The sequence below is a fragment of the Pungitius pungitius genome, chromosome 1 (assembly GCF_949316345.1).
Source record: "Pungitius pungitius chromosome 1, fPunPun2.1, whole genome shotgun sequence".
In the NCBI taxonomy this organism is placed as follows: Eukaryota; Metazoa; Chordata; class Actinopteri; order Perciformes; family Gasterosteidae; genus Pungitius; species Pungitius pungitius.
The window spans coordinates 26,089,631-26,116,289 of NC_084900.1; the positions used below are offsets into that span (position 1 = coordinate 26,089,631).

Sequence of the window (26,659 nt, forward strand, 5' to 3'; positions counted from 1 at the left end):
CTGTATATTTTTCAATCTGCGTGTCTTTCTACACATTTGCTTCTATATATTTAGGTTTATGCCTGACTGTGCATGTCTGTCATCATGTTTGTGTGTTTCTGTCAGAATGTGTTTTGCACCTTTCTTTCTGTGTGTGTGTGTGTGTGTGGGTGTGTATGTGTGTGTGTGTGTTTGTAGTAATGCTTGTGTGTACATGTGGGATCTAGTCCTCTGTAGAGCCTCACTGTAAAATGGTGGTTTATTGTCACATCTATGACACTGCTCAGGCAGCTGTGTCACTCACCATGGCCGCTCCAGTGTGTGTGTGTGTGTGTGTGTGTGTGTGTGTGTGTGTGAGAGAGAGTTGGACAAAGCAAGAATGACATAGAACCAAGGAAGATTTAAAGTTTATATTACTGTGGTAAGTAATATAAACACCATGTGGGGAGAATTAACTTAAATATTGTTTTCAATATTTGAAGAAAGACAATAAAGTAATGGCTACACATTGATGGATGCACAGCTTTTTGCAATTAACCTAATGACATGTATTACTATTGCACAACAACTGTATGATAATAATAATGTGGGCAATTCTGAAATGTTCTTTTAAAAGACTCCCCAAAAGTATTAGAACTACTGACGCTGGTTTTCAGCACAACTGCACGTCAATCGGGGGAATACTACAATATAGCTAAATGAATCCATTTATTTGCTTTCTTTCGATGAAACCATGAACTAAAGATTAGCTGACTAGAGAACAGTAACCTCTTCATGACATTTCCAGGGAAGGGAAGCTTATTTTTCACTTCAACACAGCCAATGTAAAATGAGCTTCATCCACATATTACACACTATATTATAGTGGCATTTCGTGCTACATTCATACGTTTGTATGACCAACGGATCCGAAACGGAGAAAAGCTGGCAGGAGAAAGACACCAAGAGTTTGTTTCTGTCTGCCCCTCACTGAGATGTAACACCTAGGTTCAAAGGTCATCCCACCCAGAGTCTGGTCCGAGTGCTCGCAGCTCCGCTTCCCTCGAGAGGTCAGACAAACAGACGGGTGGGTGTGTGTTCTCCACCAGTTAACGATTGGTTAAATAAATGGACAGGCTCCCTGCGGTGTCGTCCATTCACACACACACTCTGACTCGCTGAAAGGTCGGAGTTGTGGTCGGAGTGATGGAGGGACACACACACACACACTCAAATACACATGAGCGGGGCGTAAACTGGTGTCTTAACAGCAGGCAGGACAGCTAACACAAGCTGGGACTATATTTCTATCATAAGCACGGTCCCTCGTGTAATTTATACAAATGCAGCAGTGTTTGGTAAAAAAGCGACACCACCATCTCCATCATGAACCAGTGAACAACAGACTGGAGGCCCTTCCTCAGTCTTACTCCTGTACCCACACACATTTGTGAACGCGCTCCACCGCAAACCCTAAACATTGTAAAAAGTCGGGCTTGTTTTGGGAGCATGAACCACGTCCTACAGCGCTTACCGTTCAACAACAATAACCACATGCAAACCTGCAAGCTTCAAGGTCCTCCTCCAGTAAACAGTAACTGTGACAAGCCCACCTCTCAAAACACGGCAACGCTGTCCTTCACTTACTGACGCTTGTGCGCCGTCTCTCATGATGTGCAATGAAGCCGTGCAAAAACCCACACAGGGCGACAGATTGAGGGTGACAGAAAATCACAACAAAGAGAGCACACACACTGCGACAAGCAACTAAATCTGCTTGAGGTAAAAAAAAAAAAAAAGGCTCCTTCTGTAATTTATGTGCACACGAGGTCCACTACAAACACTCTCCCCCCAAAAAACGTTGGCAGTCTCCCACCCCAATGTCTCACTTCCCTTTCCTGAGCCAATATTCAGATGTCCTCCATCCTCATATCTAGTTTGACCCCTCCACCCCCCCCCCCCCGCTGGGCCACACTGGGCGGCACACTGGGCGGCACACTGGGCTGCGATCGGAGCAGAGGAGTCTGCCTTAATGGCTCCTTTCATTCACTATTGTCTTGTCAAATGCCTCGAGTAGCGAGCCTCAGCAGAGGGCCGCCCTGAGCCCAGCGGCTGTGTGGAGGGCCATCGTGTGCGGGTGGAGGGACGCGTGGAGGACCCAGCGCTGCGGCCAAGGAGCCGCCTGCCGAGGCTTAACCTTGAACCCCCCCGAGGATCTGAGCGCAGAGCAGGGCCAGTCTGGCATTTTGGCACCAGCCATATTGGTTGCATTACCCTGGTTTCCTGCACATGATTGCTTAAAGGCCCCCCCCCCCCCTGCTGATTCCCTCATCATAGCGTACGCACAGCACTTCAAATGTGTTATGATACAGTGGCATCCTGTCTCTGTCCTGCAATAATAATGCAGATATTCGCACTGTGAACTAGTTAAACAGACGTTCCTTGGAAACTTCAGCAAAATAAACTTTTACTTTAGTATAAATAGTCGTTACCAACTTGCTAAGGAGTGACACTGGAACTATGCTCAGTTTATGTCGATGTAAACTCCACAGGCCAAATTGAGCAGGCTCTGTAAAAGCTACACAGATCATAAAAAGTTTAACTCACAGTTACCGAACATTTCTCTTTGCAAATGACGAGGAATCGCAGTACGTCTGCATGTGTACAATAAAATAAAGGTCTTCAACAACTGTTATAGTTGTAAATCACATTGTTTTTCTCAAAAACCCCAACTGGAAAACAGTTGCACGCATTTCTCTGTTTGTGTGTGTTCATGCATGACTAATGTAAAGAGACCGTTCCCCTGCCATGATCTTCGGTGGGCTCCCTCAGTTCCCCCCCTGCAGACGCCCCAACCCACGTCTTCAGGCCGGCTTACCTCTCCTCTGTGCCCCACGTAGACGAAGGCACACATGGGCTGGAAGGCTCCGGTGCCACAGGCCAGGATGTGGGTGCGGTTGAACGGCTGCAGGAGACGGACAAAGTTGGCACACTCCGTCTGCAATACACAAACACACAGAAAGTCCAATCTTGCTTCACAAATTAGTAAAACGTATGTTATATACATATTATTATTATTTTATGGACGATTGCTTATCAAAAAAACAACATAGACCAAAGTTGATTACTCTGACTACTCTGGAGTTTCACCCACATCCTCTCAATTAAAATACTCGTTTTCACCTCAGCTCATGAACATTGTTTTTACCCTCCACCATTTAACTACTGCACATGTGCCTCAACCGAGGCGAGAAGGAAGAGAGGTGACTCACTTTTAGTAAACAATGATTTACTTTAACATTGTTCCATATTACTATTCTTGGGAAATGGGGCATCCTTTTTGTTGCACAACACACACACAACAGAAAATGGCCTGAATAAATCTATCTCAGTGTCCGAGGTTACTGGTCATCCAAATGCAGATAAGTTCATTTTCACAACTTATCTGCATTTCTAAAGAGAAACAAAATGATTTCTCAACAGGACTCATCATTCCCACATGTTTGCAATGGAGGCCAAGAAAAGCACTTTGTTAGATGAATTGTGATATCCTTTGTGTCCGCACTGGACTTGTAGCTCAGATTTGTTGGATTTCAGCCGACGTAAAATGTTTCATCACATTTGGGTCAAAGGGACGTGGTCAAGATTTCTAAAGCATCAAAAAGGGATCATCTGGATGGGAGATGTGAGATGTGAGTCATAACGGATGTGAAGACATTCAAATAAAAGGTGTTGACAGGCCCAACAATGAAACACAGATAAGAGAACAAGGGAAGGACTAAGGACACGAGTATTAAGACATTTCTGTACTTCACAGAGGAAGCAGCGGGCCGGACTACTTCCTGTCTGCAACAGCAGACTCTGATAAAATGGGTGTCAGCGGCAAAGGAAGGGATTAGCCGGCTGTCATTTGCTCAAGTTGAGGAGGTCAAACTCATATCTGCTCAATAAGCGCCTGGTGTGTCTCTGTTCCCAAATGTGTGCACACACAGTGTGTGTTGGTGTTGAATTAAATGGTGCAAACTTCCAGTGCGTTCGGGCACAGTTCTTTGCCGTAGCATCTCTCTGTCTAACTCCTCCTTTATATGCATGTGCACTAGTATCTTGGTGCCTCTACAAGTGTGCACATTGTAAGTGAACAAGTCTGTGTGTGGCCTTTGTCCCTCTCATATTCTCAGTAACTCTTACTCGCTGTAGACCTGATGTAAACCATTTCAATGCAGTACGAGTAATAGTTTACATCGTTCTGCTCTCCTGCAGGCTAATTTCTCTCCCCAAACATGACCAGGCCAGTAACAAAGTAAACACATTTGTATTGAGAATGCATTTGATCTGTTCAAACGAAGGAGCAGCTGGAAAGTCCAGGAGTGCTTCACAAGTGGACTGAGAATGAAGATAAATTTGTCGTTACTATGCTTCTGTTCTCGGTGAGACCCGAGGAGAAGAAGTGGAATGAATGTAGAAAGGAGGAAATACGGCTGTGCTCTCCCACCCCGGGCTTCTAAATATCTGTATGGTCTCCCTGAGATTACGTGGCATAAAGGGAGAGGCGAGAAATGGAAAACTGATTACTGAATCTGGTTTTGTCTCAGAGTATTTAGGGAGTAGTCTTAACAACGCATTGATCGGGGTAAAAGCTCACAATGCTCATTTATTAACATTGTTTTATCAAGGGGAGGTCAGCTGACCACATATGCTCCTTCCCAGAAGTATTACGCTTTTCCTTCATGCTGTAGAAAATTTTAATTTGACCGCCGAAACCATAGCTTTTTGTCTTGGGAAGTGAAAAAAGGTTATTAATGCACTTGCTCGGAGACATATGTGTAATTAACATAAACAAACAAGAACATTGCCAAGACCTCTGGCCACCATTCCTAGCATTGGCAATTTGCAAGACCAGGGGTATGATGATATGGGGATTTTGGAGCTCACAATAGGATGATTGTGTGGCCCCAAAGGGAGCTTTAGGATTTAAAGGTTCAATGGCACATAAAGATTTGAAACAGCAACAGAAAAATGGGTTTCTTAGACGTTAATTAACAAGTCAAACATTTGTCCTAATGGTTGAGGGTTATGTCCAGTCCAGCAGATTAATGAAGTGTTTACTTTACATCGGAGTACTCTGGATGGAGAAGCCGAGGGCGTGACTCCAGAGAGCGCGAGTGGAGACAAATGTTTTCTTCGGGACAGAAAAACCAGAATATATTGGAAAATGTGGTCTTTATTTGAGAAATATGAGACGTACCACAAGCTACAAATCATTTTACTCGATGCACGGTCAGATTTGTTGACAGTAAGTGCAGCATAGCGTCATGTTTTGGCGGGCACACATTCACTTTTTGAATATGCCACGTCTAAATGAAGTCAAGAGCTGTGCTCAAGGAACAACAACATGTTTTTCTCATATGTTTTTTTCTCCAAGTTTGCCTTGGGTTATGCCAATAATTAGAGATGTCCAAACGAGTGCAGTGATTCATTGCTGTGAAACCAGAAATGAATTGAACAAAAAGATGGCATTTTGATGTCACATTTCAAAAGAAATTACCCAACTTACCAGCAAAATCTACACGTCTCACACTTTGCTAAATGCCAATCGATTCTTGTTTCCAATCTGAGACCAAATCCGCTGTGCATTTCCAGCATCTGCGTAATCAGCACGCTGGCCTTGTTGCTGTTGTTCTGGGAGACGGTGGCATGGAGATGGAGGCCGCTTGGACAACCGCAGAGCTGCTGCTTTGATAATCCTACTTGACGGGATTTTGACTTCTGCGGTTGTTGCCAGTTGATTATTTCCGTGGGGCAGAGTGGTAGAGCGAGAATGGAGCTAACAACAAAGCCAAACATGTTGTATGAAAAGTGACCCGAGCAGGGAGAGGCAAGTTTGGACGTGAAGAGCCGTCTCCAGGATAAACAGCCAATGTTTAGTGGAGAGACCTCGTATTTTCTAATACTAACAGGAAATTTGAACCAACACACTCACTCACACATGTAATTGTACCAGACTAAACTCAACGGTACCCCAAACCACCAACACACACAAATAAGGTCTATAAAGCTGCTCATAGCAGGACAGCTGGGTGAGGTAACCCTTCAAAGTACCAAAGCTTTGTTTATTTCAGTCCTTAAAATAAAGGCAAGTTACCATATCATCCCACATCTGTATTACTGCATTACACCACTGAAAACAGAAACAATGTGATTTCAGCCTCAAAAGGTTGAAACTAAGCTCTTTTTTCTTTCAAATTGATTTGTGGGTACTATGTTAAGGACAAGGAAACAATGAAAGAAACCAACATTAAAAGGTAATAGGTTTCCTGCACTCAGACACCAAACGACAAACACTATTCAAATGCAGGGGAACGGATCACAGCTCCACTAATAAAGCCAAACCCTGTTCAAAGCAAGAATACTATCAAGCTTGTCATGAAATAAATGACGCGCGTAAGTGGCCGTAAAAAGAAGGAGCTCTCGAAGAAATGAAAGTAACACACAAATCCTCTCTCTCTCTCTCTCTTTCGCTAAGCTTTTCTCTGCTATGATCGCTACTCTGTGCTCAAAAAGTGCTGTTTTTGCACACACCCAAAAAATAATTCACAAGACATTAGAGATGTCTTAACATAATTAGTCCGAATGTGAACAAAAGATGCAGATAGATGGAGCAGAAAAATGTGTTAATAGCAGGAGCAAGACCCTGCATGCATGGCTGAAGTAACCGAGTGCCTCCCCTCGGCCTGTTGTTTGTTTTTGTGAGCTGTAATTAATGATGGGGAAGGTTATGAGGTTGTAACTTTGGCAGGAGACACAATCAGTAAGAACATGTTTAAGGTGGTCGACACATGTCAGATGAAGGCAGTGGAGACAGAGGCTTTCTTTAAAGAGATAAGAAAAGAACTGGTTGTCACTTATCATTTTTCATTCTGTCTCTGTCTTATGTGTGTTCCTCTCTATCACCAAACATACACACTAAAGTAAAAAAACAACAATGTGAAGACCTTTCACCTTTAAACCCCTGCTACGTTTTGTCAAACTCAGTTATGACAAACAGACGCAGACTGCAAACAAAGGAGATGAAACGTGTGTGTGTGTGTGTGTGTGTGTGTGTGTGTGTGTGTGTGTGTGTGTGCCTCGTTTGCTTGGTAGATGCCAGAGGACTTTGGAACATAGACGTGAAGGAGTGGAGAAAAGATGCCAGGGTAGTTTAACAAAAGGAGACAAATATCTCTGTTACTCAAACTATTCCCTACACACACAGACACACACACACACACAGATATGCAAACACACTTTCTTTATGACTACTTTGGCACAAGTAAGGTAGAATCTCACACTTCCTGTTTTAAGAGCCATCTCAGAAGGCATTTTTCCTCTCCTCCATGCACGCTACAGTAGTGCACAGCTGGCGTTGTGTGAGCCCTGTGCGGAGGAAACACGGGGAAGACACCTGCCTTTTAAAATATAGAGAACATACAGCCTACGCATAGAGACACACACACACACACACCTTCTGACTAGCTCCAGATGGCTGTGGCTGTCCATCACAAAAAAGTCACATTCATTTAAAAACGTTTTTTAAAACAGTGTTTGAGTTATGTTTTTGTGTGTTTGTTTTGTCTGTCTGTGTGTGTGTGTGTCAACCAGTAATTGGTGCCATGTTTTTTATTCGGAGCTTTACTGAAGCCACTGAGTGCTTTTTCTCTCCGATTGGGACCCAATTTGACGACGTCTCAGCACATCCAAGAAAAGAGACACAAATGTCTCCCTCCCTCCTCCGCTTTTCTTCCCCCTCCTTTCTTTTTGTGTTTTTCTTGGTTATGATCTATTGCCTGCTTTCTTTGTTAATGTCGTCATATTAACAAGATAAATAGCTCTGGGATGCTGAACTTCACACAATGACCTCGGTGTTAGTGTAGCGATTTACATGTGCAATTAAACTTCACTCTCAATGAACACATATTACATTCATGTGTACAATCCGCAGGATTGGGCACGCGATTTTGGCATCGAACACCTTCTGGTTTCTTTTTGTTGTCCTGGTAGCATGGACCAGTCACGTTGAAGCAGGCTTTGGTTGAATGCAGGTTGACAGTCGGTGTGTAGGCTGAGAGACGCGGTTTGGACTTATCTTGTAAAACATTGTAACTAAAGTTCCTAATCGGACTGTAATTAATGAGCAGCACGGGGGGGGGGGGGGAAGAATTGGCCTACGGACACCGAGACTGATTACCTGCAAACAAACAACACATGTTAAGGCTTATTATGGGGCAGAGTCTTGGAGTTTTATCCTCTTGGGACCATGAATATCTACACAGCATTTCCCTTAAGTAGTGAACTCCTGATGATGGTTGCACTACCTCCTTCAGAGAATGTGGAGAACACATGTGCCCTAAAGAGAGAAATCTCTCCGCTCGGTATCTTTGCAGAATGTGTACAGCTGCTCAACAGCTAAGGTCAACACAGTCACTTTATTTATGGTAAAGGCAGGGTCTGTTTGTTAGATTTATGACCCCATTATATGTCAGAGTAAAAGTCACTGGAAACGGTAAACTCCATCCAAGTGGAGTCACCAAGCTCAGCTGGTAGGATAAAATACTGACGAAATCGGCAGGCGGCCAAGGCCTGGCAAACAAACCCAACCATCAGTCAACGAGGGGAACGTTGGCAACAGACCTGATTATCAAGTACAGGCAGGAAACAGCAGCAAAGCATGGATAACATGGGTTATCCTGCGAAGCCTTTCCTCTATACATTCTGTTTTACTCCAAGACGTGTTTGAAGAGTAGCAGCTTGAAGGCAGATGAGTGGAAACTTCCACAGAGTGACTTTGGGTATATTTGGACACATGTTTGGGGCTGTTCTGACAAACATTTGTTTGTAATCCATCTCATCTTGGAACGGGAAATAAGTCTTGAAACAGTAAGTCTATGGTGGTAAAATGGGTTTGATGGGTTCAAAAACGCAGCCGCTCTTTGTGTCTGGTGTAAAACCACAAATCAGCTTCAATTTATTTGGTATGTGCCCTCCAAACCGAAGGGATGCCCCTTTGTATGAGGATACGTTGCCAAACGAAATGTGTTAAAACAAGCAACAATTGAAGCATACCTGTGGTTCCTTCCCCGTTTGAATGCAGTCCTCTCTGTTGCCAGGTAATGGAGGCCAGTGGATCTATGAGGGAAGAAAAGAAGATGATTAATGAACTCTTATCTTTAAAAAAATGCAAACAACCCCCTAATTCAGCCATATTGCAGTGTGTAGTTGCCTTGTTGAACCCGCAGTCTCGATGTGAGTCTGAAAATGTAATCAAAAGATACTTAACAGCCCATGTGTGGTTAAATTGGAATTATTTTCCCTACAAAAGCAACTCTGGCGCAAAAAGAGTGTTTTGTGCATGAAGGGAAATGAAAGCTTTGGCCATCAGGACTCAGACCTCCCGCCACACTAACTCATCAACAGAGCCCTGGTCCTGACTGACTCGCACTCTGCATGCACATACACTCTGCAGTCACCGTCACTGTCTGTTAGCTGGTGCACTTTATCTTTATTTTTATTTTAAAATTGTAGCTTTATTTCTTAACTCACTAACCCATAGCTTTAGCGTACTAACCGATAGCATACATTTTATTATATTTTATCTTATTTCTGCACTACGTTGTCTGTTGCCCATTATTTTACTGTCTGCGTCACGCATCAACCGCCAAGTCAGATTCCATGTATGTCTGACATATGATGGCAATAAACGTTTCCTGATTCCTGATACAAGCAGGAAGGTTGTGCTCAGACCATCTGGAGCTTAAAACTGCAAATAAATTAAAGTATTTTTCGGGCTCAAGTTCTCACACTATAAATCTAACATTTGCTGATTAGGAAAGTCCCAAAGTGTTCCTCTCATTCTGCCATTGAAACACGCAGAGCTGAATCTCAGAAGAACGTGACGTATCATTTGGATCTAAAACAATGGGACTAGTTTTCACCTTGCTCTCAAAAAAGGAAAAATTACATCTAATTGCCACTGAGGAGGAAAGTCAGTCTCGGTCTTTACAGACGTGTGTGGTAATGTTTAGTTTTCTGAGGACCAGAGAACTTCTCAGACACAATAGCTCATTGTTCGGTCCTGACTTGCATTACAATGTCTGATTAAATTCAGTGCGTATGGAAAGCATGTGTCTAGAGGGGCCTCTGTGGTGTGACAATGGGAGTTGAGTTCAAATGTGAATGTTTGTCCTTGCTCCTCATACCCTCAATCTCATATCAACAGCTACATTTGATACAACTCGTTTCTTAATGCCAACACATCACAGGCATCACTGTAAATGAGGATGAGTGAGAAACCCAGCTCACAAAGATTTGGGATTTTGTAAAACATCCTGAATAGAAAAGGATGTGACTTTGGAGTGCTTGGAAATACTTTAACCTCCCTAATGTAATAATAACAGTTTAACATTTACTCCCAACTAGAAAACAATTGTGTTTATTCCTCTGAAAATGTAAAACTGTGACTGTGAATATGAAGACAACAACAAAAAAAAGTTTCTAGCGACATGTATTTTCTTGAAAACTCGTTTTGAAAAGACTGCTCCTCCCTCACATCTGACACCTGCAATACAGCAACGTTTTCTAAAATCTGTCTAAATGTGGAAATCCATGAGAATCAACTGTTTGTTTCATGCCTGTCAAGAATGAATAAAAACATTAGGGCCGTTCTAAAACTTGGCATCAGCTCGTCCTAAACTCCCTAAACCCGATATGAATGCTCACACATGCAGTTTGACCTACGGAGGCCCGACAACGTGCCTGACTGACTACTGATACGCTGTGAAATCAGGCCGGCCTCAGATCTGGCTCACAGCGTTGTGAGTCAGAGGGGTGCAGTATTCAATCTGTGGTCCAGGAGTCGTGTTCTGCACGCTTATCGAAACATGGCCAACCTTTCACTCTCCGTTTAACTATTTCCCGACACTTCATCAGTGCTCTTTCATTTACAAACAAATCATGTTAACCATTGTCTTTGATCGAACTTGGAATAGAGTTTACTTCAGCAGGTGAGGCTCAAATCACTGTCTGCTGTTGTTTCTCCTGGTAAACTAACATCGGTCCAAACAGTCCTACTTTCCCGGTCCGTTTCAGGCAGAACCGGATCCAGTTTGAGCAGACGGTTCAGTTGTTTTTCAAACAAAGTTTAGAATTACGCCTCACTCCCTTTTCCATGTTAATGTGTAACAGCTTGCAGACAATAGGTATTTATTCCAAAGACATACTGCTGACGGTGCCGAGCAGAGTTTGAGGCGGACAGCAACAAACAAGAGAAGAAAAGTTGCTTTACAACTTCATTCCTCTGGTGAAAACACCCAGAAGATGCCGTTTACATTTGTATCAGGTGGAAAATAAGAAGTGTGTGAATGGTTCAAGGCGGATCTTCCCGAGTGCAACGCATGGCGTTATGCCAATTATTTCCCTCCTCTCTGAATTTTGGAAGACGCCGAGTAGAAACACATCAGTCACATACGATTTTCTGCCAACTAGCGAGATGCCATTTTACCAAAATGAATTCGAAAGAACAGTTAACAAGTTTGGGACGTACTTGTCTTCCCTTCCTGTCCAAAAGTGAGATGAGACACAACAATTTCATAATAATGCGTCCAGTCCGGAGACCCAGTTAGTCCTTCTCAACACGATGAGTTGGAGCAGTGAAAGTTACGATCTCTGCCCTAACCCCAGAATGCCCCTATAGCAGCACCTTTGACGACTCATAAATAACATGTTGCAGCTCGTTCTTCCAACACATTGAGTGGTTTTAGTGGCTCTGTGGGGTTGGAAGGCATACCTGTGATCCACTGGAGAGAGCCAGGCTTGCTGTCTCCTGTTCTCATGCTATGCTAAGCTATGCTAAGCTAAGCCGATTGACTACTGGCTCTCGTTCAGCTGCCCTCCAGGTGTTTACAACATGTATTGTGTTCTGTTCTTTTTGCTTCTTTCAGCGTCGGATTACTTGGCAGATGTGTTTCATCTATTGGACCTTTGTCTCACTGGACTGGCTTCACATTTTCATCACTGCTGGCTCGGCTAGAAGGCCCGGGCGTCAAAGCTCAAACAGCTCGCAGCAAGCTTCATATGTGATCATCATCTGAGACACAGAGCAGTGAGAGGAGGCTAAGACAGGAACAATAGGGCGGATTAAGGTGGGCGACGTGCTGGTTCTCTGTCTACATGAACTCCCCGTTCACTCGTGCACTTTGTGTCATCAGTGCCTTCCGTGTAGGAGCACAGATACCCTCCCACACACACTGAAACACTGCTGAATGTGTACCGCTGAAGCACTCGGGGGTCTTTTGTTTCAGTTATTTTGGTTCTTTCTCAACCAGTTTAATGGAAGATTGAGTATAAGCACCCAGCTGGAATGTGAAATATAAAATAACATTTTCCCATAACTATTCTTCGACAGATATGGATATGACTTTTTTTTTAAATCTGTTTATTTCCTCAACTCGAAGCCCTACAAAAAGAATGATTCTGAGAAAATAACATGGTCTTTTTATTCCAGTCTGATATGAGATTTCTACAATTGTTAACATACTATTCTAGCACTGCATCACAGTGACATACATTCTGATTGTTGAAATAAATTATTTTTATTTCAACAGTTTGAATTGAAAATGAAAGATCCAAACTCTGAAATAATAACTCTGTTAGTCTGAGTGTGAGTGTGTGACGACAGTGGAAATGTGCAGCTCAGGTAACGGATCTGACTTCTGGATCGTTATTTATCTCTTCTGTCTTTCTGGCAAACATAATATACAATGACTTACGCTGCATAACCACAGTGTTTGAAAAGTTTGAATGATGAATGAAACATACAGATTAAAAGGTGATAGACGTAAAACTAGGTTTGATTTACGACCAGCAGCACTTTTATGGTTGTGAGATTGGCAACGAAATCCAGATGTTACGATGGCTTGTTTAGGTCAGAACAAACTTTTATAGAACAAGAAGGTGCAAAACCTAAAATGTTACTGCAATAAATGCAATGAATCCATCAACTTGTGTCTTTACTGTATGTGTGTGTTTATATGCATATATATATGGTGTTTTAAATTGTTTTATTGTGAAAACAAAGACTTTTCAGCTATTGTGTGAATGTGTACAGCAGTAAAATGGAATAGAAATGACTGGTCAGATTCTAGTTTACATGTCGATGGTTAATCTTTGACTGTAAGATTCCTTAAACAGATGTTGGGTTTTGAGCAAGAAACACAAAATTGCATAACCCCCACCACGTCCAGTCTTAAAAAGCCTCACCTCTTTGGACTCGGTGCTGACGGGTCCCAGCATGAGAGAGTAGAGGATATCTTTCCCCCCCAGGAAGAGGCGGTCGCGGTACTCGTCCAGGAAGACGGCGGTAAGAGAGAGCTGGTCATGATGCCCGCTGAAGATGGACGACCTGTTGGTGGACAGCAGGTCTGCAGAGATGGAGGAGGAGAAAAGGGTGAGCAATGTCATCAGTTCTATTTTCACTTAAAGAGATTCCTTTTGAGCGTAAAATCCCAGCAGGAGAAGATTAACAAGGAGAAAGCTGTGGGTCATGATAGTGATGACGAGGCATGTCTTCTCTTCTTCAAAAGATTTATCACAGATTTATTTTAAAACGTCGTCTATTTTCATGTTGAAACTATAAGGCTTGTTTCCGGTTCTGATCAACTATAAATACATTTTTCCAACCGCTTTAACGTTATTTGATAGCGATTTCTACAGAATTGGTCACATGTAGCAACCAAGCCTTTTGTTCTGCTCCTGTGGCTGCTGCAAACACATAATGCCTGTGCATTAAAGGATGATCCCGAAAAGACCTAACAGATGAGAACAGGACGTTTATGGGAGCACACACACACACACACACACACACACACATAAGTCACCATGTATCAGCGGGGGAACACAGTCGGTTTGCACTAACCAGCATGCACCTGGCTCTCCTCTCTGATCTTGCAGGAGCTTTAAAAGTCCAAAGATTGATGCAACTACTCTGCAGGAGTGGAAGGGGCCGGGTTGACTTTAAGTTCAGCTAGACACGGGGTGTCGTACACACACACACACACACACACACATTTCCACAGCTTAGAAAATCGTCCACTTTCTCAACACCTATCGACCTCCCCTACAAACCCTTCTTAACTCTTCTCCCCTTCTCCCCCTCTCCTTCTCTCCTTCTCTCCTCCTCTCTAACAAGCTGAGGAGAGAAACCCTTGTGTGAGAAGACGTCTCGGGTATGCCAAACACTCAGTGGAGTATTTCGGATGAACTGGTTTTCCGTTTGCCTCTCATCACTCGTCCGTCGCACTCGATATTCCACTCTCTACTTTTGACTCTTTCCAACACACACACACACACACGCACACACATGTGTTTAGAAAGGAGGCCCAGTCACTCACCACTCAGTAGAGTATTAACTGAGTGAAGCACAGAGGGCCTCCTGTACCAGCAGCACCTTGTCCATCACTGAGGCCTCGCAGACACACAGATGATCTGTTTTTATTAGAAATATCTGTTTCTCAAACTCACAAGCTTCCACACACACACACACACACGCACAGACATAAAGCTTCACCCTGGATCACCGTCATTAGCAGTGCAGAAGAAACTTTCAACAGTTTAGCATTTATCATGACCCACTTCAAAGCGTTAAAAATGTTGTTACAAAAAATTCTGTAGATAATTATAGTGGGAATCGTTTCATAAGAACAACTTAAAGCTGCTGGCAAGAAAATAATGAGAGGACGCACAAGCAGGCAGACATTGGGGATGTTCTGAGGGGAGACAGGGAGTTGGAAGATAAAGTCGGAGGGGGAAGGGAGGGGGGGTGTTGTGGCTTTTAGCGGCGGGTAAAAGTCAGAAAATAATGAGTAGGACGGGAGATATGCGGGTTGAGAAAAACCACATGACAGAGATTGTCGAGATGTATGATGGATTTATTGTGACCGACAAGGCAAGCAGAGCAAGATCAGCTCTAGATCTGTTTTACGTTCGCTGTGGAATTATTTGGCATTTTCATACCAAAACTATATTTTCTCAGTGCAGTTTGAACGCATAGATTGTAGCTTTTGACACTGAACACATGGGCAACGTTTTAATAACGACTGATAAATTTACAATACACAACCAGGGGGCACAAATCCAACATTAACGCACATACACTCATGTCTGCCGATGCAGAGGTCAGGATGTTGTAGATAAGTGTTTTCATGACACGGTTTATCAGTAGAACATGCAGGCAGCTCCAGACGTGGTCCGCTGATGACTGTCTGTCCCTCAAGTACAACAGTTGAGCCCCGAGATGACCTCCAGCTGGAGAGTGGCTGATGAAGGATGACAAGAGATGAAACTGTGTGTGTGTGTGTGTGTGTGTGTGTGTGTGTGTGTGTGTGTGTGTGTGTGTGTGTGTGTGTGTGTGTGTGTGTTTGTGTGATGAACGGGTGGTTTTGTGTGTTCAACAGATACTGTGGGACGGTCTTAGATCTGGTGTTCACGCCACACGTCTTTGTTTTGACAGGAAAGATTGCAGAAGATGGGTAATGTCATAGTGGGTTAGGGCTGGAAGGCAGCAAAATAAATGGTCATGTCCTACTTAAAGACCTTTAAGGGTGACTGGTGGAATAATAATTAAAAATAGACATTCCGGCCATAGATTTCTTCAACAAATGACATTATAAATCATCAAAGAATTTTTCCTAAGTTTCAGTCGGCAACACAAATGTAAACCTCACGCTGGCTAGAAGTCAGGGCATCACTAAATGAGGAAGGATTCAACCTCTGGGGACCATGGAGGTGTCTATAAAATGTCGTAGCAGTCCATCAAGCGGGTGCTGAGATGATCGATCAGGACTCAAGTGGTTATTGGTGTTACTTGTGCAGACCTATGGAAAAAAAAAAAAAAAGTTGCAAGGGAGAACCCGACTTGTATTTAAAATGCGTAAAATACGTTTGGCTAAGCTCATCCCAACTCTTTCAGTATTTGATATGCAACTACAGGTGTGTCTCAGTTCATTTTCACAATTTTTATTTTACTTATCTATCATCTATCTGTCAACAATTGTTTTTATTCTGAAATTAATCAATAATTCTTTCACTTGTTTTCACAATTAAAATCCTGTTTGATGTCTCTTTTTCTTTCCCAAATAACTCAAATGTTCACGCATAAATATACAAGACACACACACACAGAAAGACACAATGGGAAAGGTGAGCCAACAGCTTCTATCTGCAGCTTGTTATCGCTCCGCCAGCTCATCGCCTCACTGAAGAAACCTCGCCACCGTCTCCTGCTGTCCAACCGTCTCTGCGATCCGTCCGCTTAACCTCTCTCGACTCTTCTTTCCATCCATCTTTGACATCCTCTCTTTCCCCTCTTTGAGTCCCTTCTAAACGCGGCTAGAATTTCATCTCCGACGTTCGTGCATCCTTCTTCCTGTCTCCGCTCTCCCCTGCTCGATGTCTCTCTCTCTCTCTCTCTCTCTCGTCTCTCTCTCTCTCTTCCATCTTGTGTCCCGGGACTCAAAGTACATCTACATCTCCACGGGGGAAACTTCATACATCTGTCTCCAATGAGCCTAAAGGCAGCGGGGCCCGACGCCGCGTTGACAAACCGCCAAAGCGAAGCGACACGCGGAGGGGCATCTGGTTTCACTGGACGTGTCGGGCCTCGGCCATCAGGCCGTCTCAGCCACTTCAAACACTCGTACGCCGTGATATATTTTGAGATGTGTTCACCTCGTCAATGTCCCGCTTATGCAGCCTCGGGCGTGTCCCGCTGTCCGTCAAACGGGACGTCCGACATGTCTCCGAGTGTGCAATATCTTTGAGTGCTGCTGTCGAAAGACTTTTTGCCTATTTGCATATTTTGGATTGATGTGGGAGCTTGCATGGGTCTTTCATCACCCGAGGCCATCCAAAGTAAACTTCTGATTATAGATTACAAAACAGTTTGATGAAACCGAAGGCAACATTACTGCAAAAATCCGTTCGGCAAAAAAAAAAAGGGAAAATGTTGCAAATGAAAGATCAGCACTGACAAGTCTGGAAAACAAACAAATAGAAGTGAGCAGAGAACGAAAATATGTTATCTTCCAGATCCCTTTTGGACACCTCTAATGTACAAATTGGTCACAAGCAGAGTGTAAGCTGTGTTAAGCTGCAGACACGCACACATTGCATGTAACTAGGCACACACTCACACACACACACACACAATAGCATCAGTGTTATCGTTGGCTCAGTGGGAGAGGGGGACACATCTGAAGCCTATTAGACCTCCTGTGCTACAAAATACATACCAGAAACACATGCACACACACACACACACACACAGGTCCCTGGTTCAATCACACCTATTCACGCCTCAGCCGACAAAACTCACCGTCAGTCTGCTATTCGCAAATATAGCCGCGTTGACATTTAGTTTTCATGTGCTCTGACACGCACACACCTACACACACACACACACACACACAGACACACACACATACACACACACACACACACACAAACACACACACACACATCCATTAGACTCATTACACCGGTGCTTCCCAGCGTATCATTAGATTTCGGCTGTATATTGTTGCAGCGAGGCGAGTATTTCTGGAATCTGCCGCATGCACAAAAAGTCATCTGCTTCTCCTCCTCAGCCTCCTCTCCTCCCGGGTCTCATATTCCTTCTCATCTTCCTCTGTCTGCCTGCACGGTATGTTGGGACATGTCCATCAGGGATCGACAAGTTACCTTCATTATGGAGAGCTTGCGGCCCTACAGCTTTTCACACGTATACTGTATTTATCGCAGTACAGAAAATGCAAAGAATAAATCATGAAACCTGATATTTTGCTTTACTGTTGAATTGTTGTTCTGTTGAGGCAAACGTGACAATTTCTCTCCTTGTAGAATGTAGTTCATATTTCAAAATAGTGAGTGTGTTAATAAGTGCAGAAATTGAAAATACTAAACATTGTAGGGTGTTAACGTCATATACTAATAATTATTCCCTATTTTCCCCTCCGAGAGCACCCAGTGAGAGTGACTGAATGGCAAAGTGCACATATTATGAATTACATATGGTTGTCTTGATCTTGAAACAGGTGTTTCTAATGTTGTGTACATTACCAACACGCTGCAAGGGGCTGTGTGTTGGGGTTTAACTTATGTTGCTTTAATACAGTCGTATTAAATGAACGGTATTACTGTAGTCGAGATGTTTGCATGTCAAAGTGTCAATTCACAGCTATAAGACCTACAGATATCTGTTTCCATTCTTTAAATTCACAGCGATATTTCCTGGAGAGAGGCCAGACTCACTGACACACTAAGTCCAGGGATTTCCTACCAACCTGTTAGGGCTCCTCATTGGATGTCATTTCCCACACTCAACTTGCTTAACACTTGATCATTTGATAAAACCGAGAAAAGAGAGATGAGCGCCTAAAAGGGAGTGCACAAAGAACATCTGGTGACTTTACGTTCAGACTCTTTTTTTTATTTCTTAATCCTCCTCTCATGAGCAGAAACCGACCATAACGAGAGTTGTCTCTCCTGTCTGCGTCGTCTCTGGAGGCCGATCAGAGTTGGTGATCCCTGAGCTTCCCTGCTGGGCCAATAAAAACAGCACATTGTGTTACCTCATCGCCGTTGATCCTTATCAACCCTCGGCCTCCCTTTACCTCTTTTCATCATCTCCCCCCCCCTCTCTTTTCTCTACCCAGTTTTTCTTTCTCGCTGACGGACAGTTGTTTTCTCTCTATCCATCTTTCCCTTCCGTCCACTCACATCTCTTCTTTTCTCCCGTTTTGAATCTCTTGTTCCATTACTCACCCGTACCACACACACTCCTCTGTCATCCAAAATGATGCACCACATCCATACTCCTCTTACCCTTCCTTCTCAGAAGCGTGTTATCCTCCCTTCTCATCCATTTCTCTTGCATTAGTCCTACAGATAAAATGTATTTCTTTGTGAACAAAGTCTGATGTTCTTCTATTTCCTTCGTCTCTTCTTAAACCTTAGTCTGTTGTTCTTTTACTTTCAGCCCTTCCTCCCTCAATGTCTCATCCGAGGCCTCCAGCTCTCTATTCAATCATCTGTTGGCTGTGTGTCCTCACACACACACACACACACACACACACGTTTATTGAATGCTACAAAGTGCCCATTAAATTTAATTATGTTTAGTCAAAACTATTAAGAGTCTTTTATATATGGTCACATTTATTAATTTGTTTGGTATTTTGTCTGTTAAAGGAAAATAAACTTTCAGCTCTGGTAATTCCAGGAACATTTTAAAAAAACGTCATGATTATTTGCACTTTCTTCAAGATAAGATTCTAAAATGGACTGAACAAAATCCCACTGGAGCCCAGTTGTGCAGCAAATGAGGTACGGCGAGGTTTGTTTTTGACTGCATTTGTCAGCTGAGGTCTAATAGATACATCAGCATAGACTGCTGAGCTCAGCTCTCCTTGTTAGCAGCGCCGGTGGAACTAATTGATTCGGTTTGTTTCTGTGGAAGGAGGAGCAGCCCCTCAGTGTGTGTGACATGTCCCGCATTAGCGAAGGTTCCCATCACCCTGAGCCTGTTTCTCTCTTCGCATTGGTTCTGAGCCAAAGTTTAAATTTGTAGGACAATGAATCTTATGTATGTTTGTATGTGTGTGTGTGTGTGTGTGGGCATATTTAATCAATTCTGTGGGGACCTAAATCTGTTAAGGCAATCACATTTGGACACTTATTTTTGGGAAAAATACAGGGACAGCACGTTTTTTTTCATTTAAGCTAAATCATCAGATAAAATGGTGAGGACTTTAAATTAAGGTTAGGGTGAGTTTAAGGGTTAGTATTAAGATGATATCAGTATTAGTTCAGTCTCCAAGAATGAAATGCATCTTATGACTCTATATGCGTGTGTGCATGTGCTCTCAATCCCAGTAGGTGTTTTATTCTGCTTTTCTTTCTCTTTATGCTTGCTGCTCTCTGCAGGATAATCCAGCTGTATTGAGTATTTATTTGCCGGTAATCCTTTAATGTCTCCAGTGAAAAAATACACATGCAGCGCTGATGGTGTTTATCCATCTCACAGAGAGCGGTGGGACGGCGCTTCTCTCTCCAGTTGGAACAGTGTGACTTCTTATATAATACTGGCAAGTCCTATGTCACTACGGCACCATGAACCAGCATGCACTTGGCGGTCACAGACGTGCAGGAGGAGGCCAAGCTCAACATTAGTCCAACGGAGTACAACGTTTTCACAAGGTGTGATTGTGAGACTGGAATTTGTTGAAAGAATTAAAAGCTTTGGGTGGACGTGAAGAGCAGATGGTCACGTGAGTCCAACCCGGGACAGGAGGCCACAGCAGAACAGACATCCACGGAACAGCCTTCACCTCTTTATTGAAGAGCAAAAAATATCGCGCTGTGTGCAGGACCCTACAGACTAGCTTCTTGTTCAATGACGGTGATGACTTTCCCTCACGATAACCACCTGGATATGTTGTGTTTTTAGGGTGGGCTGACCTCCGGAGGTGTGCAGGGAGAAGAGCTGGTGCGCTTGCCAAGATGTTTAAACCCCCCCCTTGGTGAACATCCACTGCTGGGACGTTTGCATCACTCATGTTAAAATAACGGCCCTCGCATTGAGGACTGCAGTTGGGCTGGCCTCTTAGCACACATGCACATCTATTCTTTAACTTCCACATGCTGGTCAAACAAGGGTGAATGATTTCACAAAGGACGAAGACACAGGATACCCCCACAATGCACACAAGACACACATACACAGAGACGCACACATCTCCCATAGCTCCAGTGTGTAAGTGGGCTACTTAGTAATCTACATGACAGATGGTCAAAGCCACATTGTTGGGACTTGAACCCTCAACCTTTGCTTCTCAAAGGGACCAGTGTCTTTCAGCCTTCAGGTTAGCCTCTCTGATCCTTTTATCCACCTTTCCATCATCCCATCTCCCCCATCTTTCACACTATTCTACCCATCAGTCTTTTCTTTCCATTTCTTGGCCTCTGTCAGTCTTTGTTTTTTTTGTTGCTCCATCTATCTCTCTCCAGCACGGGACCATGACCCCTTTAATCTGTACTTTAATCTCCATCTAATGCTCTTTTTTCCCTCTCTTCATTCACTCTTTCATGGATCCATCATTTGTTTTCTCGCCGCATTCACAGATCTTTCATTCATCGCTTCCCTCCGCTTCCCTTCTCCCTCTGTATTCTTCGAAATTCATTGATGTTCCTTCTCTTTCATGGACATTCCCCTCCACTATTCACCCTTCCGTTTGTTGATTCATGCCAGCATTTCGGGGCACATGTTTTAATTCTCAGTGTAGTCCTGGTTCAGATAGTTGAGCCTTGTAGAGGCCTGTGTGCAATGACCTTTAAGGGCCATCAATGCAGCGTTTATCTGGACATTTATCCGTCTGTGCTGGGACTTTAAGGGTCACGGTGGGCTTTATCTCTCAGGGGTAGTTAGGTGTTCGTCCATTACAAGGCCAGACTTACAATTTATCATTTGTATAGATTACTTTCTAACAATTGTATACTATATAAGACGTGCTAGAAGGTGATAACGGGCCTAGTCTGTTGTTGGTCACATGGGGGATGCTGTTTGCACACACATCTCTCTCTCGCTCTCTCTATGACACACAATCTCCCACACAGGGTCATTTTGTTTCACATTTTATATATTCATTGTATTTATGGAAACCTACACAGATATTTTGAAAATAGCTTTATTGCTCAATAACACCTACGGGCTGAGGTCTATTATAGTTCTCTGTATCCCACATACTCACTTTGGCTTCCTCTTGTCTCTAACAAACACTCATTCTCCATCACGCCCACGGTGTCAGAAACCTTTTGAGTATTTCCTGTCAGCAGGTCCACTGCCACACAAACCTCTCAACAGAGGCTTTGTAGCCTTCCAATTAAATATGGCTGGTTACTTGTGTGCCTCTTATAGTACAGCAGGTAGGCTGTAATATAAAAACACAGGTAAATGAATCAGAAAATGACGTGCTCTACAATGTTGTGTTTGAACAGATTTTGGTTGCATTAATCTGTTTTTGTAAAACGTGTATACAAACCTAAGAAACTTGAGCTGACCTCAAACTCTTTCAACTTCATGAAAATAAATCTCCTAATCACTAACGTGGGAAGCTCAAATCCATAGAGGATTACAATCGCCTTTATTTACTTTCTTTTCATTCCTTTCACCTTTATTATTAAAATATGTGGACTATTGTTCACAAACTATAAAGATTGGCTACAGAGCCTGCAACACCTTACACAAACATTTCAAATTCAAACACGTCAACCATTAAACCACTAAAACCTCTCTTCTTGACAACCACAAGGGTGGGACTTTTCCTTTTCTTTTCGTAGAGCTGAAGCTTGTCTACATTCTTTTGGGTAAACAACATGTGGCTAACCAGCCAATTGGCTTGGCTACTAACACTTTAACCTTTCCTCTTTTTCTTTCCTTTACTGGCTTTTAGATCAACCCGGGGGGGCCTGGGAGCACTTAAACTGAACTGGGGGGGGGGGGGGAGAACTGGGGTTGCATTAAACAAGCTAATATGTGGAGCAGGGAGGGAGAGTGATGCCTGAAAAAAGAAGAATGGAGAAAGAAAGGGAAGGAGCCGGGGGGATAAAAGGACGCGAGACGCCCTACATTGGAGCAGCCCTCGAGTCTCCAACAGACTCCCGGTGACAGATTAGCCGGCTCACGCCCGTCTGTACGTACGTGCGCATCTGGGCCACGCCGACTGAGAAAACAAACTCATTAATTCACAGGCTGGAAGCGAAAACAAACAGAACCTCTCCCTCTTAGAACTAATGCAATCCCATCAAAATGGGACATTGATGTGTGCGTTGGTGTTTTCCAGTGCCCCCACCTCCCCCCTCCCTGACTTCAGCGAGACAAAGTGAATATTGTATGAGACGCAGAGTGTGCGGCAAAAGTCTGTGTGTGTTTTTTTTGTGCGGGCGAGCTCACCCTTGGACACAGGGAATTCAAATGAGTAAAGACGCAGGCAGAAAGACAAAGCCAGAGGACAGACATACACAGACAGATGGAGAAAGGCAGAGAGAGATGCATGATGGGAGGTTGGTAGAGATGCTTGGCAGAGGGCCGGGAGTGCAGCCAACCACGCACGCACACACACACACACACAAACACACACACACACACATCACATACCGCCACGCATCAATGTCTCACACACACACACACACACATCACATACCGCCACACATCAATGTCTCACACACACACACACACACACACATACCGCGACGCATCAATGTCACGCCGTTACACACACACACACACACACATACTTTATTTGTCAAGAGATTGAATTGCAAATTCTTCTGTTTTTTTATATGGACTGGTATTTGATTCAAACATGTTAATATTTAAGCAGTATCTGAGTGAATGGTGAAAGCAAATAGGAACAATTAAACTAATAAATGAAGTTCAAAAAAAGTTCCACAAAGGATTTTTTTCCAGGTCAAAAGCCGCCCTGGTGTACAAGTTAAAACTGAGATGCACCTGATGGAAATGTTTTGTCTAAGTTTGTTTCAGCATTTCCTTTTACCGGCAACTGATTACATCAACGTGCGACACTCAAAGTTAACATCAACAGATTAGAGCACTTTAATAGTTCGGAGGTATTTTCTTCTTCCTGCTTGAACTAATTGATTGAAATGAGATAATGACAGCTTTTCCTGCCGTTAAATTACCTCCACATCCTCCTGGGAATACTAGTGCCCTCTGGGCTTTTCAGGGATATAATGAAAGAAGGACCGAACGATGGAGAGACACACAAACAAAGAAGAAAGAGCCCTGAGGGGATACAAGAGAAATTCAAATTTACACTAAAGAGTGAGAAGATGACACACGTGGACCCATGTGGAATCGTTTAGCATTGAAAAGTTAGGTGAGGAAAAGAGAGACTTGAGTCAAGGGGGAAATCATGTAAAAAAAAAAAAGGGCAGACTATGAGGTCAAATCTGAGGTCATCTGAAAGGAAGCAAGAAATTGCTTCACAAATGAGAAATGTATAAGCAGAGTTTCTTCCCACACTCATAATGCTTGTAAATTAGAGTGTATTCTGATGGCATGTAATGAAGAAAACTGCTTCTATATAACGCTGTCTGGTTCTGTAGCAAAGTGAAAAGGGTTCGTGTTTGCCCAGGCCACAATATGTCTGTTCACCAACTGAGGCTCCCTCCACATTGTCGTCACAAGAGGGCACATGTTACAAAACAACTAAATCGAATTTGTCTAGCAGGCCTGAGACTTGAAATGTTCCATTTGTTCTGACACTTGCCAATTGTCAAGGTTAATTGTAGTTAGTTCTTCTGGTCTAAAGGGGCATTGCACGGGGGAAACCTCACTGAAAAAGGGATTCAGTTCTTTCTCTGCATCGATGAAAAGGTGAGGAAAGCATTAGGTTGCCTCCTTTAGGGATATGAATATTACTCAGTGACACAATAACCCACCGACACGTTCACCCTTAAGCCCTAATATTACAAAAGTATTTTGCAGCCTAGTTGGTGAGAACATATGCAGTGCCTTTGTTCTCCCTAGTGTTCCTCTCCTGAGCACTATTTCCAGTAGACGCCAACAGGAAGAACACAACACTCAGCTGGTGACTTTTCTCCTGAAAACAGGGATCTGAACAGGAGGAAATCCTGTGTGATATCAATCGCTGACGATGACTGCAGAGCCGCTGCAGCCTCGGTGGAATCAAACAATGAGGAAGGATTGGCAACAACACACACACACACAGTCCTCCACCCCCTTATTCCTATTAAACTTGAGTGAGTCAAGTCCAACAACAGGGTTGTGATTAGAGAGAGGAAGGCGGCATGTGAATGGGCCAAAAAGATGGTAATGTTTGAATACCACTCATTTAAAGTATACACAGACTATAAACATGATGCGATCACTCAGGGCAACTTAATGCCACATTCACCTGACATTAGAGGCACTTTTCAATGGCCACTGTACGTGTTTTTAATGACACCACATACGTGAACGTGCCGCAGTATAAACGGTAATTGCGTAACATCGTTCCGCGGTATTTGCGTAGCGGCTCCTAATAAAAGGCCTTGAGTGAGCCGATCGCGCCTCAGTGAAACCCTCCGCGGGGCGATGCACTCCGGCCAAAGCCTCCTGCGGCGGGACAGCGTGGAAACCAGCAGCCCACGAGTGCGTTCCCCTTAAAACAAATAAACCACCCCGAAAACAGAAGCCAAAACACCGCCCCGGGTTTAACGGCCGCAGCTCGGACCACCGGGAAGAGTCATTGGTGCGAGACAAATATACACGCAAGACAAATAATACGCATTAAAAGGTCACGAATGTGTTAAGCTAAATTATTTACATAAGGGGGGGGGAGATATTTGAGGGAAAGATAAGGAAGACCCCAAATACTGCGCACGAGACGGTCAAATCCCGCAATTAATGCCACCTGTAGGGCAGGCGCGCGCACCGAGCAACGTGAACGCGAACAGCTGCGTGAACAAGATAGAGAGATGATGGATGGATTCCTTAATTACCTTTATGTGATATTCTCAGCCGCGGGACATTGAACTTGTTCGATGAGACGGCGGCGACAAGTAGTGCGACGGAAATCACGTGGAGGAAAGGTGTAAATCCCTCCATTCTGCCGCGGAGACGCACTAACTAACTAATCCAAACTAAACTTCAGAAATACGTTGCCCACTATCAGGCAGTATGTTCCGAGATCGCCTGACGTGGGGACAGTTGTTGGAGCCTTGTTCCCAGTCACAGTGGCAACATTCGCGCTTCCAGGTGGGATCCCCCCGCTGCGTGATGAGTCCTCTCCGCGGACTGACTGCAGCTGTGATTCACTCCGCTCCGCTTCAGATCACTGCCCAACACGAGTCTGACTCGCTCAGGGAGAGAGGGAGAGAGGGAGCGAGGGAGACACCACGCCTTAACACACAGAGAGAGAGAGACAGAGGAGGGGGGGGGGGGGGGGGGGGAGCAGTAGCGCTTCCAGTGAGCTGCCCTCTTTTACGCACTGCAGACTCTTTCTAGTAAAGACGCACTTAGAGGCTCGGAGTTACAGATGATTTAGAACTTCATTTCGACATCTAGTGAAATTAAGTTCTTCGTGCTTTGAAAAGCTTTTATAGAGCCCACGTATCATTTCTATAGTATATAAACCTCACCTGAATAGTTTGCAAAGCATTAATATGTTGACATTTAAAGTGTATGAATACTACATCAACGCATAACACACCATGTTTTATTGTAAGACATTTAGATAAAATTCAGCCCAAGATATTCTGAACAGTTGAAGAAAGGTGTTCTTCTTAAATACATTTCAAAACAAAACTACTTGCACAAAAAATACTAACTAAACCTAAATTAGATTTCTTTCTTCATATATTCCTCTACTTTTGGGGAACTAGCCTTTGTGGTACACCTAGAGAATACTTTTTCAAGATTTTGAATAAATCAAGAAGCTCTGTGAATTTATGGGCTATAACTGAATGAATAACATCTGAATCTCCACATTTCTCACCACTCTGGGGCATGTGCATACTTGAACTTTCTTAACCCTCTCAGTACCAATGGGACGTGTTCAGTGCCTTAATTAAGTTGTAGGAAATAACCGCCCTC

General features: G+C 43.6%; 1 protein-coding gene across 1 annotated transcript in view; it reads right to left on the reverse strand.

Annotated features, from left to right (window-relative positions):
* The window catches only part of sema3bl (sema domain, immunoglobulin domain (Ig), short basic domain, secreted, (semaphorin) 3bl), a 39,764-nt gene extending 13,843 nt beyond the window's left edge, over positions 1-25,921 (reverse strand). Inside the window, exons 1-4 of the mRNA XM_037478999.2 lie at positions 25,567-25,921; positions 13,249-13,409; positions 9,058-9,120; positions 2,837-2,956 (exon numbers count right to left, since the gene is read on the reverse strand). Coding sequence (XP_037334896.2) covers positions 2,837-2,956; positions 9,058-9,120; positions 13,249-13,409; positions 25,567-25,672 — 450 coding nt within the window. The 5' untranslated portion in view covers positions 25,673-25,921. The remainder of the gene's footprint in view (positions 1-2,836; positions 2,957-9,057; positions 9,121-13,248; positions 13,410-25,566) is intronic.
* Positions 25,922-26,659: the final 738 nt, after the last annotated feature.